Source organism: Nyctereutes procyonoides, unplaced genomic scaffold (assembly GCF_905146905.1).
Source record: "Nyctereutes procyonoides isolate TBG_1078 unplaced genomic scaffold, NYPRO_anot_genome, whole genome shotgun sequence".
In the NCBI taxonomy this organism is placed as follows: Eukaryota; Metazoa; Chordata; class Mammalia; order Carnivora; family Canidae; genus Nyctereutes; species Nyctereutes procyonoides.
The window spans coordinates 21728433-21747240 of record NW_026575160.1 but is presented as its reverse complement, the minus strand read 5'-3'; the positions used below and the strand labels follow the sequence as shown (position 1 = coordinate 21747240).

Below are 18808 nucleotides of genomic sequence, written 5' to 3'. Positions count from 1 at the left end.
GGGGCCCCTCGATAGGGCGCCCATGCTCTCAGTGGTCTGGGGCACCCTGAGCACCAGCCTCAGCCCCTCTCTCCTCAGCTGCACCTGCTATTGTCTTTGTCACCTGGAACACATCTAGAGATGGCCCTGCTGGAGCAGCTTCCTGGAAGAAAAACTCTTTTTGATCTCCCCACTGCCGACATTGGAACTGAGAAAATATTATTTCAGTGGCTTCCACAATCCAGCTGTATATAAAAATACCTGAAAGTTTCTCTAAATTAAGACTTTTATGACAATAACAAGGGGAATTCATTATGAGTGAGAAGTGGACCTAGTTTATTATCCTTTTAATGGAAGCTTAACTTTAAGTTAAACCCTGTAAAATGCAGCCACTTTTTGACCTAAAGTCTCACAAAGTTGTTGTGGAGGAAATACCAGTCTGATGTTTAAAATTAATTGCCAAGTAGTTTAAATCTTCCCTGGAGTCATCCAAAGAATGAAAGACTCGACTCGCCAGGCCCAGCTGAAATGAAAACTCATTTCCTCATTTCTTTCTGCTTACAGCTCACACTCACCAATAGGTACGCCGCATTTCCTGCATCGAATTTTCCCAAAAACTCTACCCCAAAATGGTTCTTGCTCCCAAGCACACTGTTCATTTGTTTTTAGGGGGTTTTTTTGGAGGGGGGGAGGAAAGGGAGTGGAAGGGGGAGCCAGCGTCCTTCCTCCCTTCTGTGTCTCTTCTGTCCTCACACTACAGGTTTGCTCCCTTCTCAGTGCGCAATCCCACTAGGCCTCCAGTCACATAGCCATGTCCACTGTCATCCCATCAGAGCCCAGCAGGCAGACAGATCTTACTTAGGAGAAAGGCAGTGGAGAGAAAGGGAGAGGAAAGTTGCCAGCCTTCAGACAGTCCTGGGTTATAATCTTTATAAGGGCTATGCAGAGACCTTCTGACACCATCTCACAAAGGAAGTGCCTGTCTCGGTGCATTTTAGGTAAAAAATCACTCCCATCTTGAGCTAGTCTGTGCTGACTTAGCACCTTCTAGTATTAGACTCTGTGTTGCCATTTACAAAAACTCAGCCTGCCTGTGCAACTCCTTCAGTGTTGACTCTGAGTACTGTCCTTACCTGTTGTGTTCCTAAGGAGGTATACACAGCACCCAGTATGCTGTAGGGTAACCTACCCTGCTGGAGCTTTTCTCTCTGTGTTTGTGGGGCCCCAGGCTATCTAGTTGTCTCTCACCAAGTGCTCTTTTTGCCACCTGTTTCTGTGTGCTATGCCTGTGTTCTCTGCCACACAGCTGAAACGAGAAAAAATATATTCGGTTCCTTTTGATAGGAAAGGAAATTATCTGTCTGGAATCTGAATTGCCGTGGATTCCCCTGTTACACAGACATATAACAGCATGATACTCGTGTGTCACCACTCTGGATGCACACCCCGCCCCCAACACCCAGCAGTAGGTTCTGTTAAACTATCTCTATAATCTCATGCAAATTATACATGCAGATAATCTATGCTGGGCTAATCTCCTTCTTAAAAGATTGAAGATTTATGAAGTGTATAAAAAATATTAAAGAAAGATTAGAGTATGATGAAGATGCTCTTCTGGTGGAATCAGGAGAATAAAAAGAATATTGACCCAGAAGCAGCAGTTGTGAGCCATGTAGACCACTTCCACAGGCATTTTGAGCAAATGTCCTTTTGAGTCCAAATGCTTATCAACACAGGATAGGATTTATTGATTTCTCCATTCGACTGGATCTCTAGAAAGTGCTTCCTGTTATCTGTGATCGGCCTGATGCTTTGTGTATTAACAATGTTCTCTGGAAAATGTACCTTGGAAAGCAAAAGAATGCAGTTTGGGAGAGAAAATGGTTGCTTTCCTTTTCTTTTTCCAATATACCTTCACCCCTCAAAATTTAATATCTTTTTTGTAAGATAAATGTAACTAACTGAAATCACATGCATGCATTAAAAGACAAAGGCAACCCCTTACTTTTACAAATCTTTACATTCTGGGGAGCCGGGGTGACTCAGTTGGTTAAATGTCTGACTCTTGATTTTGGCTCAGATCATGATCTCAGGGTCCTGAGATGAAGCCCCATGAGATGGAGCTCTTCACTGAGCATAGAGTCCGCTTAAGATTCTTTCTTTCTCCTTCTCCCTCTACCTCTCCCCTGCTGCTAGCGTGTGCTCTGTTTCTTTCAAAACAAACAAACAAACAAACAAAAACAAAAAACACAAATCTTTACATCCCTCAGTTGAATCAACATTAACAAAAATCTGTTCTCTTGATTCTCAGACTCCAGAAAATTCAAAAAGCAATATCCTATAAAACCACGTGGTTTATTTCATTTTCCCAATATGATTCAGAAAGTAATTGAATGATTCAAAGCCAAAAACAAAAAACAAAAAACCCACCTTGTGAGGTTGGTAGCTTAGAGGCTGGGAACCCGATAATAACTAATGTTGGGGAAGAGAACTATAGCTGTGAGTGAGAAGAAAAAGATACTTTTTAAAGGATTAAAAATAGCATTTCATGTTCAGATCACCTTTGAAAGCAATTAATGTAAGAAAAAAAATCCTATGTAAGTTAAAGAACCCAAGGCCCAGTAACACATATGGAAATATGGAAACAATTCCAAAATTCAGGAAGGAAGGGCTTTTGGTTTAAAAGCAATATCTAAAATTCCAGAGCCCTGTCGGTGGGGTGGAGTAGAAGGAAGACCGTGTTTACAGGTACAAGGGTTCTGGTTCTTTATGGCCCTCAGTGGAATATATAGCATCCTTTGACTTGACTGAAGTCAAGCTGTACCTAGACATCTCTAAAGTCCTCCCCCGTGTTAAGCTCGGTGGCTATAGGGCAATGTGTTATTAAAGTCTACAACCTACCTCATGATGCTGCTTAATTTAGAAGCCTTGGATGAAACTTTTGGGGAAATATGCTCCTGCTTCTCCCCACCAAATATGCTTTTCTCCACCCTTTAAGTAGCTGTGCCTTCAGACGAGACCTGGCTTATTTTATGGGTCAAACATTCTAGGAGCCATGTGTCTCTAGGGCCAAGGTTGCTGTGACACAAAGTTTGAGCCCTGCATAGTAAGCCCCGTACTGTGTGATACTGGGTGCTGGCCCAGCTATTAGTTATATTGACACCCCATAATTCTCTTTATGGGTACTATTTCCTCCAAGCAAACCTCAGAAAGGGAAACATAACTCCAAACCCTTAACAAATAGAACTATTTGAACTCAACTACACCTAACCTGAGCATTTATGGCTGTCCTAATCCCCTTCTGAAATTGAGGCCAGGGATGGTCCAGTCAGTAGAGTTCTGCAGGCCAGGGATAAATGTCCTGTAAAACTGGGAGACAGAGAAGACTAGGGGTAAAAACAGGGTAGCAATCCGAGCTTTTTTTTTTTTAAAAAAGGTGAAGTTAGCCACAAAAAACCATGAAAGCCAAAAGAATCAAGAGCAATTACTGAAGTTATCATATCAAGTTGGAGGGATAAGAGTGAGATCAGTAGATCAACATAAAAGGATGCAAACTACATGGAATTTTCTGGAGTAAATATTGCACCCTCTGCCTCTGGCTTAGATTTGCTATTTGGAGCCAGAAACATAGCACATGCTTAGAAAGAAACAGACAAAGCTATTGTGAAAAGTGGCACAGTAATGCTATTCAAGGACATTTAAAACACATCTTTGATGAGAGGTGTCCTAGAATCTGAGTGTTAAAGGTTATCTATTCTCTCCAACCCAATAGACATTATATGAGAGAACAATTTTGAAAAGCAGTGTATAATTCCAAACCAAGTCACTTGGGGTGTTAAAAAGAGAAAATTGGAGAGAAGGGATTTGCAGCTAAGATTTGCTAACCTAATTTCAGGTTTTAAAAAAAGGCATGTAAGTACTAAACAGTAATGGGCTTAATAACCTTATTAAATCCATTATTCAAAAATTACATGTGATGAAAGTGCCAATGATTAGCCATCTTATACTTATACTTTGAAAAACAAATAATTAGCCAGAGAGTTGGTCATTTGATGTTAGCCAAGGCTGATTGGAATGGGATATAGTCTATATCGGTGATTCTCCAAGTGTGAGCCATGACGCGAGGTGGGTCTCTCAGACCTTTCAAAGGATCCACAAGGTAAAAACTATTTTCACAACAGAACTAAAATAGCATTTGTCTCTTGCAATGTGCAGCCATTTGTACTGATGCGCAATAGCAATGGTGGATGAAGGCGCTGACATCTGAGCATGAATCAAAGTGGTGGCACCGAACTACATTAGTAGGCACGGTGTCTTCACCCCTACGTGGTCCTGGTTTTAAAAAGATGGGGACATCTGCCCCTGAAAAGTTCACCTATAAAGCAGAACAATTATTAACTTTATTAAATACATGATTTTTAAATAATTTCATCTGATGAAATGGGAGATATTCATGAAGCACTTTTGCTGCATAACAAATATGATTGTCTTAAGGAAAAGCACTTGGGTAAGGGAGCTGAGAACTATAGTCCACTCCAATCAGTTTTTCATGGAACACCAGTTTTATTGAAAAGAACTAGAAAATAAATTAAAATTACTCAGATTGGATATATGGCAGATATTGTATCTGAAATGAGAGAACTTCAAGGAAAATAAGTGACAGTATTGATTGTTAATCATCAGATTTGAGCTTTCAAAGAAAATTTTGAAATTTTAAAAACTTGCATTTTCTACTAAGAACCTGACAGCTTCCTAATACTCAAAACCTTTCTAATAGATATGTAGTGCTAGCAACAAGGATGATTTTCAGTATTGATTCATAAAATGTATCTACATTTAGAATATCCGGATAACTCAGTGAGCTAATATTTTCTAAATGACCAGTATATGACATGTAAAACCATGAATGGGTAAAAGATCCATTCAAAGTACAAGATAGACCAATGCATTTTAATGTAATATGGTGCAAAAAAAGTCCATTGATATAATTTCAGATTCCACATTGCAACTAATCAGTCTTTAAAAAAATACCACATCTCAAGGTTTGGTGTAGAATCAAAGAAGGCTATCCATACATACTTGCCTAAAAAAGATATTAAAATGTTACTCCCAAAAAATAAAAAATAAATAAAATAAAATGTTACTCCCTTTTCTAACTACATATATGTTTAAGATGAGATTTTCTTCATATAATTTCATCAAAACAACATATCACAACAGATTTAATGCAGAAGCAGAGATGAGAACTGAGCTGTCTTCTATTAAAGTTAGACTCTAAGGAAAGTTGCAAAACTGTAAAATGATGCTATTTTTCTCACTAATTGGAGGAAGAATTGGAAAATATACATTTTTCAGAAAAAAAAGATATGTTACTTATGTTAACATGTAATGAGTCTATTATTATTTTAAATGAATTAATTGAATAGTCTTTCAGGGGATCCCTGGGTGGCTCAGCGGTTTAGCGCCTGCCTTTGGCCCAGGGCGTGATCCTGGAGTCCCGGGATCGAGTCCCACATCGGGCTCCCTGCATGGAGCCTGCTTCTCCCTCTGCCTGTGTCTCTGCCTCTCTCTCTCTCTCTCTCTCTCTTTTTCTCTCTCTCTCTCTCATGAATAAATAAATAAAATCATTTGAAAAATAGTCTTTCAAATTTCTAAGTTTAATTTCTAACACATAAATATTGACAGCTATAACTCACATAAAGAAAACTCTCTGGGTTCCTAAGTAATTTTAAGAGTATAAAATGGTTCTGAGAGCAACAAATTAAGAACTTCTGTACCAGGGAGTGAATATGAAAAAGAAATGTGGCTGTGGACAGAGGCTGGTGGATGCCAACATGTAGAAGTTTGGGAAGAGAAGATAAAGAAGGACTAGCTCTCAAAACTAAAGAAAACTAAAAGGGTTCAGTGTCCTGGAAACCAAGGGAGGAAAGTGCTTCCAAGGACAAGTGACCGTTAGCCAAATGCTGCCAGAGGCAGAGGAGAACAGGAACGGAGAAGGAGCACTAGGTGTGCAGGGTGGTGATCAGGGGAGACTGGCCAGAAACGTCCCAGGGGGCAAGATGAAAGCCTGATTGCTGAGAGCAGTTTCCAGGAGGTAATGAAAGAAGTGAACATCAATAACTCATTTAACAACTTTCACTATTAAAGGGAACAGAGAAAGGGTAATGGCTGGTGGGGAATAAAAATCAGGGAGAATTTTTAGATGAGAACTACTACAGCATGCTTTTAGTTAAAGGAAGATCCAACAGGGAGAGAAAGGTGGATGAGGGAAGGAACCAGGTCCTGGAGAGGGCAAGAAGGGTTGCAGTGTAAGGGTGAGGCACTGCCCCTCAGGCAGGAAGGACCATCTCTGGACACTGTGGCTCCTAGCCAACAACTCTTTCTGCCATATACTGACAAATCCCTCCTCCTGAAACAACTTCTCCCTTGACTACTCATTTCTAAATTTTCACTTTTTAATTTAATTACTCAAAGCATGTATACGTTTTCATCTTACAAAAAAATATTGAGGTATGTAAAGTAAAAAAACAAAGGTTGGGCGCCTGGGTGGCTCAGTCAGTTAAGTGTCTGCCTTGGGCTCAGATCATGATTCCATAGAGTCCCAAGTCAGGCTCTCTGCTCAGCAGGAAGTCTGCTCCTCCCTCTCCCTCTACCCCTCCCCCCTGCTCATGCTCACGCACTCTCTCTTTCTCATGCTCTCTTTCTCAAATAAAAAAAAAAAAATCTTAAAAAAAAAAGCCAAAACTTTCCCCCAATTTCATCCCCTATTCCAGGAGAAAGCTGTTACCAATTTAGTGTGATTTTGTTCAGATCCCTTCTGTGCAATTACATGTGTAAATCTGTGCATAAAGAAATAAATATCTCATTGGGATTTTCCCATAAATGGCATTATATTGTGTATAACATATTGTAAATTAATGCTTTGCTTCAACAATACTTCTTGAAGCACTTTCTATTCCTGTGCAGTTCTGTGTGGTATTTCATAGTATGGGGTTTCTTTCTCCTACTGATGGACAGTCAATTCCAAATATTCATTATATCCAGTAATGTCATAATGAATATTATATAGTTATCTTTATGAATACATGTGAGGATTTCTTTAGGAAAAAAATGGCTAAGTCCAAATGTAGACATTCTTAATTTTTAATAATCCCTCCAAAGAGACTATCCCAATTTATATTCCCACAAATAGTGTATGTGAATAGTTGTTTCTCCACATCCTCACCAATACTGAATATTGCCCATCTTCTTAATTTTTTTCCAATCTAACAATATTTTGCTGTTATTCTAATATGCGGCCTCCTGGCTAATAGTGAGTTTGAGCATCTTTTCGTGGGCATTTACACCCACCTTTGTCTTCTCTAGTTACCCTGTGTTCATGCTTTGACACTCACCACTCAGGAGTCAGTTCCTTTAGACAGCCTCTTTACGCCAATCCCCCATCTAACTGGATGATTCTCTCCTGTGCTGTTACTGTGCTTCTCCAATACCAATGCCACCTCACCTGCCACAACTGTTTATGTATTGTCTCTCTACTCCACCCCTCCCACACCAGACTCTGAGCATCTTGAGTACAGGAATCAGGCTTGCCTTTGTTCTGTAGCCCTAGACCCTGACACATTATGTGGCACCATAGAAGGTACTCAATAAAAGAATTACTGAATACATTCATAATGATACCACTTTACATTTGTAGAGTGCTTTACAATCTACAAACCTCCATCCCTTGCATTTTCTCAGATTGCCTAAATCAAATCAGATTTGCAGGAATTAACATTTCAGGAAAAACGCTAGGGATAAGGGAGGAGGAATGTAAACAGCATGAATTGAATCACCAGCTGCATGATGTGATGCATATAAAAATAAATCAGTGTAACTTAAGCCCTTGGACGTCAAAGTGTGTTCTATAATACACATTCTATAAGAAATTAGCAGATCATTAAAATATTAAAATGACCACATGGTCAACAAGTTGGAGATAATGAATTTCAAGTAACATATCAATTCAGTAGCCAGGCAGAAGGAATAAAACAAAGGAGAGATATGCTAACAAGTGAATTGGTCAATAATAGATAAGCCAAGCCTCAATGTAAAGTTTTGCCCAGAATGATAAAATTGTGCAATCTAGGTTGATCAAAGTACGGAAAAAACCCCAAATTTCTCTAGCAAGTTTCCTATAACCAACTGAACCTGAGATTTTCAGGCTGTCTCCATGCTCACATACAGATCACAGAAATAATTCATCAATATTCTGCAAACACTGTTCTGTGAAAGACTAATTCTACAAGCTGTCACACACATTTTTCAAATCATTCCTGGGTCAACTAGCTTTTGGAAATGCTGCTTTGAATAAGGACAATCACGTTTATTCAGTAGAAGCTAATAAGAGCCTTTAATAAGGGGGAAAAAATCTATCTCCAAGGTTTAATACAGAATAGTACCTAAACTTACTTGACCACAGAACTATGTAGAACCTCCCTCTCCCCACCCCCCCTCTATCTCTCTATCTCTCTCTCTCTCTGTGTGTGTATTTTATGAAGAAGATACATCTCAAGAACCTGGTGTTTCACAGCATCCTTTGAAAAAGGCTGTTTAGATTATTAAAACAATCTTTTGTGCATCACAAGTGATCTTTTTACCTTTATAAGCATCCACACCTTAAATCTCTCAGTTTTATCATAGGTTAATATTTATGCTGATGCAATGGCCTAGAATCAAATCTGAGGCCAAAAAAAAAAAGCCAGCAGGGAAACAGTTATCACTGCTCCAAGCTCTGAGGACAGAAGGAAGAATCTTAGTGGGAGGTTAACCTAACAGGTAAGAAGCCTTGTCTGAGTACAGCAGCTCATGAATTATTGAACACAAAGCCCATGAAGTCTATTTCCCTGTATTATTTGCTGCTCCAAATTCAAAATCTATCATGCTGTCTGACTAATCTTTTCATGTCTGAACTCCTAGGACCTCCTCTATAGCCACCCTCACCCCTGCACACACCCCTGCATAATTAGCCCATTGCCAGTCTTCCTGAATACATAACAAGCTCTATTCTCTGCCTGTTTAGCTCTCTCTGAGAGATTGTTCCATGATGTGGTGAATTAGAGGTTACACAGGGATCTAGTATCAAAGGACTAGAAGGAATTTTAAAAGTTCTTTAATCCATCTCTCTGGCCCCATGCTGGTCTGACTTCCAACCCACATCAGAAAGAGAACTATCCACCCTTTTCTTAAAATTCCTAGCAGTAGCAGTCCCTGGATAAGGACTGCCCAGTCTCCAAATTATTCAGTTTTATCCTAATTCACTCCCCTGCCCTAACCCTTCTCATCAGATATTACCGTTTATCTTTCACTGACCCTGCTGCTGGTCTTCCACACCCTAGTCTTTTTTGTGTGTCTTATCCCCTATGATGCAACTTAATTAGGATTTATAAGCATTTATACCCAAACTGGCAGTGCTCTGCAGAGAGTCAGAAATCGCCTCAGGAATTTCACCAGGACCTGATACACCACCGTTGCTTGCATTCCATACTTGCTTTATCCCCCAAACCTCTGCCATGTGACTGCCTCTCTCCACAAAGGTTCTGCTTTGAGTCCACATAGGAGGTGATGATTTTTTTTTTTTCAGTTTTAAATCTACTCCTTTAATTTGCATCATGCTTGAGGCTCATTCTTGGTTTTATTCTTTGTTTTGTTTTGTCTTCCATTTGTTCATAGTGAAATGGTGAGTCATTAGAAGGCTGTCAGAGAAAGGGTTTTTTGCATGTTACCTGAACCCGCGCTGGGGAAAGCAATCAGTAGACATTTTGTGTGAGATTTACCTATTTTGAATTTTGGTGTTAGAAATCAAAAGATGACAGTGTGTCTTCACATGAAATGCCTGTACTTCCCTGCAGTAGACAGAGCTGGTCAAAGTGGGAATTTAACATGGCGCGTTTCCAAGCCAGGCCTGAAGGTTGAGGACACCAGCGTCTCAGGCATTGGGGATGGTAAAAGGAAGAGAACCTTCAAGTACTTCAAGTACTCCTCCTTTGCCCCTCTCAAACTACACTATCACCTCTTCTGCCAGCCCATTGGACTTGGTTTTAACTTGGTACAACAGAGGGAAAAGGGAGAAACAAAAGGTCACGCTGAGAAAATTGAGTCTAAGTAGGGATAGAGGAAGAGAAGGGGGCAGGGTTTCTAAGCCAGAGTAGTCAGCACAGTTAACCTTACTATGCACAGTATCCTCGGTTTCTCCTATTAATTCAAATTCAACTGACCTTCTATACAGATGACTTTCAATCCAGCATTCTTCTCAGTTTGTTAGCGTCTCAAAAATATTGTGCTATAGACTTCTCAAAATATTGTATTGATTTTTCTGTCTTCTCTGGATTCTTGAGCACTCCATGAAAATTCAACGCCTAGAATTTATAAGACAGATTATGCATTTGAGGTAGGATGAAAGAAAACATTATCTTTGATTATGTGAAATATTTTCTAATGTCTAGTACAAAGCCTTAATCTCAAAATTATGCATACTATTTCTCGTCAGAAATGTTAATGAAAATATTCCTGATTGGCAAAGATTTTGTATCCTTGTATCCTTGTAAAGAAAGATGCAACTAACTGTATCTATAATATTAACATCCACACTATTTACTCTCCATGAGCAGGCCATGAGCAAAACAGTATTTTGGTACATAAATTCCATTTTTAGAATTATCAAAAATAGTTATGGCTAAATATTGGTAAAAATTTTCTTCCCAGAGGAAAATAACCCCTCTTTATTGACCATGAAATTATTTTAGCATTGAACTCAGATCTAATGTCCATTTTCCATTCGCTTTTTTCAAAATATAATAAAATAGTCAAAGCAGAGGGCGTAAATGATGCAGAGTATAGAGCATTCATTTCAGGCTTCTGGGTAAGATAGCAGATTGAACAAAGCATTGCTTCTCTCCCTTGAGAAACCCCATTAAAATGACAGTAAATGAATTGCTCTACAAGGACAAAGAGAACAGGAAGATCCAACAGCCACAAAGCATTGGAAGCCAGAAAACAGGACAAGAGGTAACTGACCTAGTTGACTCAGAGAGCTGGATCCTAATCTGGCAGAAGGGAATGTCAAGAAGCAATCCAGTTTACACTGCAGACTCCCCAAAAGACCTGGGGATCAACTACATATGGTAGCTCTAGAAATGGAGGTGAGAGTAAAAATAAGTGTCAGTTGAAAGATTACTGAAGAAGCAGTTAGATCCTCAGACTCTCCCAACTTTACACAGGTGGGCAGCTGCCTCTCCTTACTGTGGTATAAGACTAGAGGTTTATTTTACCCTGGAGAAAGGATTGAAAGATAAATTTGAGGATATTCTCCAGAAAATAGGGCAAAAAACAAAGATATAGAAAATAGGGCAAAAACTAGGAAAATTAGAAACCAGAGCCCAACTGACCCAATATACAAATAATAGGGGTTCTAAAAAAAAAAAAAAAAGAAAAGAAGAAATCATCGATGAAATAATTCAAGAACATCTCTCAGAACTGAAAGACCTGAATTTCCAGGTTGAAAAGGTCCATCAGTGACTAACACTGTGAATGAAAATAGAGCCACACCAAGTCTGTCATCACAACATCAGAACTCTTTGAACAGATGCTACTGTGGGCTTTCAAAGGATCAAGACACAGAATAGCTTCAGACAACAACACTAGGAGACTAGGAGCCAATGAGCTGATTCCTTCAAACTTCTGAGGGAAAATGATTTTAACTTAGAATTCTATAACCATCTATTCTGGTTATCGATTGTTGAGTAACAAAGTACTCCAACTTTAACGGTTTAAAACAACCATTTTCATTATATCTCACAGTTTAGGGTATCAGGAGTTCAGGAAAAGTTTGGCTGGCCAATTCTTCCTCTCCAGGTGACATTGACCATAGTTACTCAATGGTATTTACCTACTGGCTGGATTAGAGGGTCCAAGATGGTTTCACGTACATAACTGGTGCCTGGGAAGGAGCAGTTAGAAGACCAGGTTTAGCTCAGTCCTTCTTCCTTTCCAGATAGGACCTTTTTAAAGACAGACTTTAATTTTTGAACAATTTTAGGTTTATAGAAAAACTGAGCAGAAAGTACAGCATCCCTACACACTCTCTCTCTCTTCAATTCCCTCTATTATTAACATCTTAAATGAATGTAGTACATTTGTTTTAAATGAAGAACCAATATTTACATATTATTCTTAACTAAAGTCCATAGTTTATCTAAGGGTTTATTCTTTATGTTGAACCTTCCATGCACTTTGACAAATGCATAATGGCATGTATGCACCATTACAGTATCATATAGATGAGTTTCATTACCCCCCCCAACAAAAAACCTCCTGTGCTCCACTTATTAATCTCTTCTCTCTCTCCTCACATCCCCAGAAACCACTGATCTTCAACAGTTTCCATGGTTTTGCCATTTCCAGAGAATCATGTAGGAATCATACAGATATAGCCTTTTCATATTGGCTTCTTTCACTCAGCAATTTGTATTTATGGTTCCTCCATGTCTTTTTATGATTTGATAGCTCTGTTCTTTTAACTGCTGAATAATAGTCGATTGTATGGATATACCACAGTTTGTTTACCTATTTACCTATTGAAGGACATTTTGGGACATTGTGGTTACTTCCATTGTAGGGTCCTTTTACATGATGTCTCCAGCAGGCTTCTTAAATGGTAGATCAGGGCTTCAAAAGACCAAAATTGCCAGACATCTTAAAAATCAAGCCATAACTGGCACAGAATCACTTTTATCATACTCTATTGGTCAAAAAAGTCACAAAACAGCCAAGATTTAAGGGAAGGGGTGTCAAAGATAATGAGGCAATCTCTAATCTACTACACTGGTCAATGAGAAACAAACTCTGTTGCTCTTCGAGGCTTATTTACTTTTTCCTATTGATTGCTTAGCAAGAAGCTGATTCAGCAGGTTTGGGACTACATCTATTTAACAAAATAATCACCTATACCATAAATCTGTTATTGTTACATACTGACTTATAAACGCCAGAATCCTTTTTCCTACAAGAGGATTCTAAAATATGTAGGGTATCCTAGATACCCTAAAAATATGTAGGGTATCCTAGATGTGTCTTGTCTAGCTATGTCTTGTCTAAAAGACCTTTGTCTAAGATAATGAAAGTTCAGGGACCAAGTGAACACTGTTAGTTCTCTTCTTGAAGTTTTCCCCCAACAAGTCTTATTAACTGCATTTATGTTTATACTTATGATGTAAGCTCTGTTCCTGGGCCTACCTTTACCTCACTAAATCAAAAACTGGAAACATTTTTAGATACACAAATGTTAAAAAAAATAAGTTACTTCCCCCACATCCTTCAAAAGTTACTTACAAACATTCTCCATGGGAAAAAATAAAAATGTGGTCTTCTAGAAAGTAAATAAGTCAGGAAGAGGTGAAGAGCATCCCCAGGATGATGAAGATGGGGGCTCCCAGGATATCTACTGAGCACCAGGGTGAGAAGGCAGCAAGTCCAGAGTAAGCAGGTCAAGAGGTTTCAGGAGAGTTTTCCACAAGACAAAATAAATAAACTGTCTGATAGGGAAATATTGAAAGGGGATCAAACAACTGTAAAACATTTGAGGGTAAATTGATGATAAATACTTAGAAAAGTAATCAAAGAAACAAAAGGCTGCTATTAACTCTAGGGAAATAAAAGAATTTAGAAGGGAAGAAAAAGCAACCATAGATCAATTGTGAATAGTTAAATCCTCCTCTTGATGGTGGGCAGTGAATAGATAATACCAAAGACTACAAATCAAGAAGTGGACTTGAAAGTATGTTATTTAGAGATAAGAAAGAAAATGCCCAAAGACTCAGTCAGTTAAGGCTGAAATTAGTTGCCTCTGAGACTGAAATGGGGAGGGGAGGGAAGTATGGGTTTGCCGTTTTATCACTACAAGCCTTATAGACATAAATAGTGCAACTGCCTTTGCTCACATTCACCTTTTCAGGGAGGCTTGCTCCAACCACTCTAACCCTATTTCCCCTCCCTCCCTTCCTCCCTCCCTTTTTTTTTTTTTTTCATAGCACTTACCACCTTCTAGCATCCTCTATAATTAGTTCATTCAGGATGTTTGGTGTTTTTTTTTTCCTGATAGAATGGCAATAATACAGGGGTAGGGGTCTTTGTCTTCTCTATTTACCAATATGACCCAGGTGCCTAGAAGAGTGCCTGGAATATAGTAGGGCTCACTAAACCTCACTCAAGTAATACAAATGTGACTTTTTAAAACTTTATGTATGGGTAGGTTTGATTTTTAAAAATAAAATAAATCATTCCCCTCAAAACTCTACCACAAAGCAAAAATTCCATACTTAAAATATTGCCCAGACATCTTGCTCTTCTATCAAAAAATATTATCATTAGTTTTCTCAGACTTTAAAAAGAATACTATTTCAGTGTATCCCAAGTGCCCAAACCTGATACATGTTTACCTTTCTGAAGCACTGAGACAGTTGGCAAACACTATAGTATAATAAGTGAGACTCATGTAACACAATAAATGGTGATTTATGTAAAGTTGTGAGATATGAGGTTATTATAATGAGAAGATACGATACATTTGAAGAATAATCAAATACTTCTGAGTTTAATTATTATTCATTAGTCTATACCTGGTCTTATTTCAAAAAGGATTTTAGAGAAACCTATAAAAGTATAAAGAACATAACATTAAATTATGTTCAAATTAAATGAAAGCTTGGCAAAAGGAGATAGAAAATCAAAGATGGCACAAAGAGAAGCCAAGAAAGTGACTTAAAATATGTGCAGTTATAAGCTGATACTGGTCACAAATTTGTCTCTGAACTCTGTGTCCATTAGTATTAGATTCAGCTAGAGGTAGCCAAGAGACTCAACATATGCATCGTTAAAATAAGATAAGGTTTGAGTTTATTTATCTGACATGTAAAATTTCAGAGATACGTAGTCCAGTTCCGGTATGGGAGCTCAGCTCCACTGGTCCTCGAGGATCTAGGGTCCTTCTAACTCACCCCTCTGACTTCCCAATGAAGAAGTTACCCCCATAGTCCAAGATGCTAGCATGTCTATTCTGAACAGCAAAATGGAGAAACGGGGTAAAGAAGGAGCAAGCAGCACCTGCCAAATGTTTCCTAAGAAATATTCTCAGAAATTGGATACTTTTACCTCTTAGTCCAGAATTGAGTGAAGTGGCCACTTGTAGCTACAAGGGAAGCTGAGTACATTAGTCATCATGTGGCATCATCATTCCCTGTTAAACCTTTTATTAAAATGGATGAAGGGGGCAGATGGATCTGAAGATCAACAGGAGTGTCTGCCATCTTCATAGCAACCAAAAGAAGAAATATAAGGTCAGGTTCAAAAATCAATGAACAATGTATAGAATCATTGAATCGCTATATTGCACACCTGAAACCAATATAACACTGTATTTTAACTCTACTGGAATTAAAATTTAAAACTTAATAAAAATAAAAATTTTATTAAAAACACATTTGTTAAAGATGACTAATTGCTCGAGAAACTTATATATAGAAGATTTTGGTAAAAAGTTTAGAAAGGGGTGACTCTGTATGTGGGGTTGTCTAAACAAAACCACATTTTTAGCCAACAATGAACTGAACTCAATGATCTAAAAACTCAACTTTGAAAACTTTATTCTGCATATTTGTGTTTATTTATTTATAAAATAACTATTGAGGTTTGGGAACATCACTGAAGCCTGAAATTTAAAAAAAAAAAAAAAACACGGAAAGAAAAGAAATGAAAAAAAAGGAAGACTCTGAAGGTCTTTACAAAAATAAAAGTTGAATCTTACTACATTGATGCAACGCATTTTATGGGACTGTTCCTTGTAACAACTCTTAATAATGTATTGACAGTTTAGAGGAAACATGTCAGCAGAGATTTGATTTTTCTGAGTTCATTTGGAACCATCCATTTTAAAAAATCATAATAAAATTCTGTTTTTTGAACTTCATCATGTGAATGTCCTGATATTAAATATGCACGAATATATTTGTTTCAGAATTAAGGAAAACTCTATTTACCTTCGATTACGGAAAAGAAACCACTGCAATCACAGAGACTACCAGAATATTTCAAGAAATGGTATGTAGCTTTCCACCTAAGCCTTTTTTTTTATATATAAATTTATTTTTTATTGGTGTTCAATTTGCCAACATATAGAATAACACCCAGTGCTCCTCCCATCAAGTGCCCCTCTCAGTGCCTGTCACCCAGTCACCCCCACCCCCCGCCCACCTCCCCTTCCACCCCTCCTAGTTCGTTTCCCAGAGTTACAAGTCTCTCATGTTCTGTCTCCCTTTCTGATATTTCCCACTCATTTTTTTCTCCTTTCTCCTTTATTCCCTTTCACTATTTTTTATATTCCCCAAATGAATGAGACCATATAATGTTTGTCCTAAGCCTTTTAATGATTGATTTTATTTCCTAAGTGTCACAAAAGCTGAGAATTAGATAGCAAGGGCCACATAATAAAATGAACAGTCTCCTTTTCCCAGCACCAGGACCCTTTCTAGGGAAGGGCCCTGGGATTGCAGCATCTTACCCACAGCAGAGGAGAACAAGAACATGATGCGGTGAAGGCCTACACCAAGGGAGCAGGGCAGTCCTCCCCCAGCAAAGTTCTAGAAAGGCCAAGGTGCAGCACCTTCAAGGCTCAGGAGGCAAGACTTAAGGGGCCATTAGCAGAACAAGGGCTGAGCAAAATCCAGGTGATTGCCAAGGCTCTGCCCTTCCCTCTGTGCAAAGTCTCCCGCATTTCTACCGGGGTTGGCGTTTTAAGAAAAATGGCTAAGTGTTTGTGGCTGAAATCCCCAAAGCTATTACGGAAAGGAATGCATTTTCAGAGTGTTGTAGAGACTTGCAGGTCTCCATCAGCTTCCGTGTTTCCCAGGACATTGGTGTCGTCTGGGATTGTTTCTTACCTACATGGTTCTCAGCTCCCACCTCGGGCACAGAGACAGTCCATTGCCACAAGATTTCAGCCAAACTCCTGATTGACAAACCCATGTCTGCTAATGCCGAATGAATTGCCAAGCAATGTTTTGTGCCACCATAATGACGAGGAGACAGCAGACCATTAGGGTAGTGTGTTGCCACTCCATCTCCCCAAGATCTTACTCATCAGCCTTGGCACTCTTGCCCGCTACGCCCAGATTCTGCTTACCATTCTAAGAACAATAGAAGTTTTCTTACTAATAAAATGATAGCTGCTCTGTATTGCTCTCTTACCAAGTGCTAAAAATACTTCGTGTGCAATATTTCAGCTTTTTTTTTTCAACAACCTATAAAGCATGTATTACTATATTTCTTCAGTTCTGAGATACCACTGATGATAGTAACTCTGGGGAGTGTTGAGGGAGGAAAAAAGAAGAATTACAACGTGCACAACTGATTGCAGCACTCAGCTCACTATCAAACGTGTCAAAATGTATTTCTCAGAATTGAGCAATTATCATGATATCCACACAGTTACAGCTGAGAAAACAGAGACACATGGAGACCAAAAACCTTGCCTGATATCACAGGCAGCAAGTTGCAGGGCTGGAATTTGTAGCTAGCTTGTCTCGCTACAATCAGACACCAACAGAGGTACTACAGTCACTGGTCTGTGATCTGAGATGATCTCACAGAAGGAGATTGGCCTCACCTCCCTGCATATGAGCACCTCGGACAAGGTCGTGGAAAGAGAGAACTGAACCTGGCTATGAATCATCACAGGTATAAAGTGAGCCACAGCCCTGGCACTGTCTCTTTTCCATCAGTGAGATATCCAAACAGCCCCAGTGTTCTCTGTTCACGTAGACTGTAAAAAACAAAGAACAGGAATGCCTGAGTTGAATATCATGCAGCTCTAGAAAACGATGAGAGTCCATATATTTTTACTTAGAAAGACAAAACACTGCCAACAGAAAGATCAGGATATACAGCTGGACGGTCTAGCTTAATTTCTACTAAATGTTTCAAAATAAAAGGAGAAACTAGATGCACAAAAGATTGGTAGGAAATACACCCAAATCATTATGTTTGATGAATTATGGGTAATCACTTTCTTTCTTCTTCTACTTTTCTGTTTCCTGAAGATTTTATTTTTACATAGAAATAACCTTTGGGGAGTGGGGGGGACTAGAAAGAAACCGAGTGTAGGAACAGTAAAGGGCTGGCCCAAGATGCCATAGCCGAGGGTGTCAGGTGAGGGCAGGAATAAGCAATAGGACTCTACCGGAAACAGGGACGCCCGGGTGGCTCAGTGGTTAAGCTCACCTGCCTCTGGCCCAGGACGTGATCCTGGAGACCCAGGATGGAGTCCTACATCGGCCTCTCTGCATGGAGCCTGCTTCTCCCTCTGCCTGTGTCTCTGCCTCTCTCTGTGTGTCTCTCATTAATAAATAAATAAGATTTAAAAAAAAAAAGGATTCTACGAGAAACACGGGCCGTAGGCTACTCTCCCCCTGTGCCTAGGACACAGCATTTCCCTCCCTCACAAGACCACAGACATGTCAACCCAACATTGCTTGCTACCCACAATGAATACAGAGATCTTTTGTAAGATCAAAAACACCAACGTAAGGTATTCGAAAAAGTACAAAGTACAATTTGTAGTAGACGTCTCTCCCCTTTTTGGTACGCTGTCTTGACAGCATTCCTTTAAAATTTAGATCGTAGAGATAAAACGGGAAGAAAGAGATGGGAGGGAAGCCTAATCATGAAAAAAACATGCATGTCAAAATGGGATGAAAACCTGCGCCTTCTGTCGGGCTCATGTCTAATAAATAGATGGGGG

At 39.1% G+C, this 18808-nt stretch overlaps 1 protein-coding gene across 1 annotated transcript in view; it reads left to right on the top strand.

The window, feature by feature from the left end:
• AOAH (acyloxyacyl hydrolase) overlaps window positions 1-18808 on the top strand; it is a 159579-nt gene that overhangs the window by 95464 nt on the left and 45307 nt on the right. The window contains exon 13 of the mRNA XM_055314684.1: window positions 16028-16110. Coding sequence (XP_055170659.1) covers window positions 16028-16110 — 83 coding nt within the window. The remainder of the gene's footprint in view (window positions 1-16027; window positions 16111-18808) is intronic.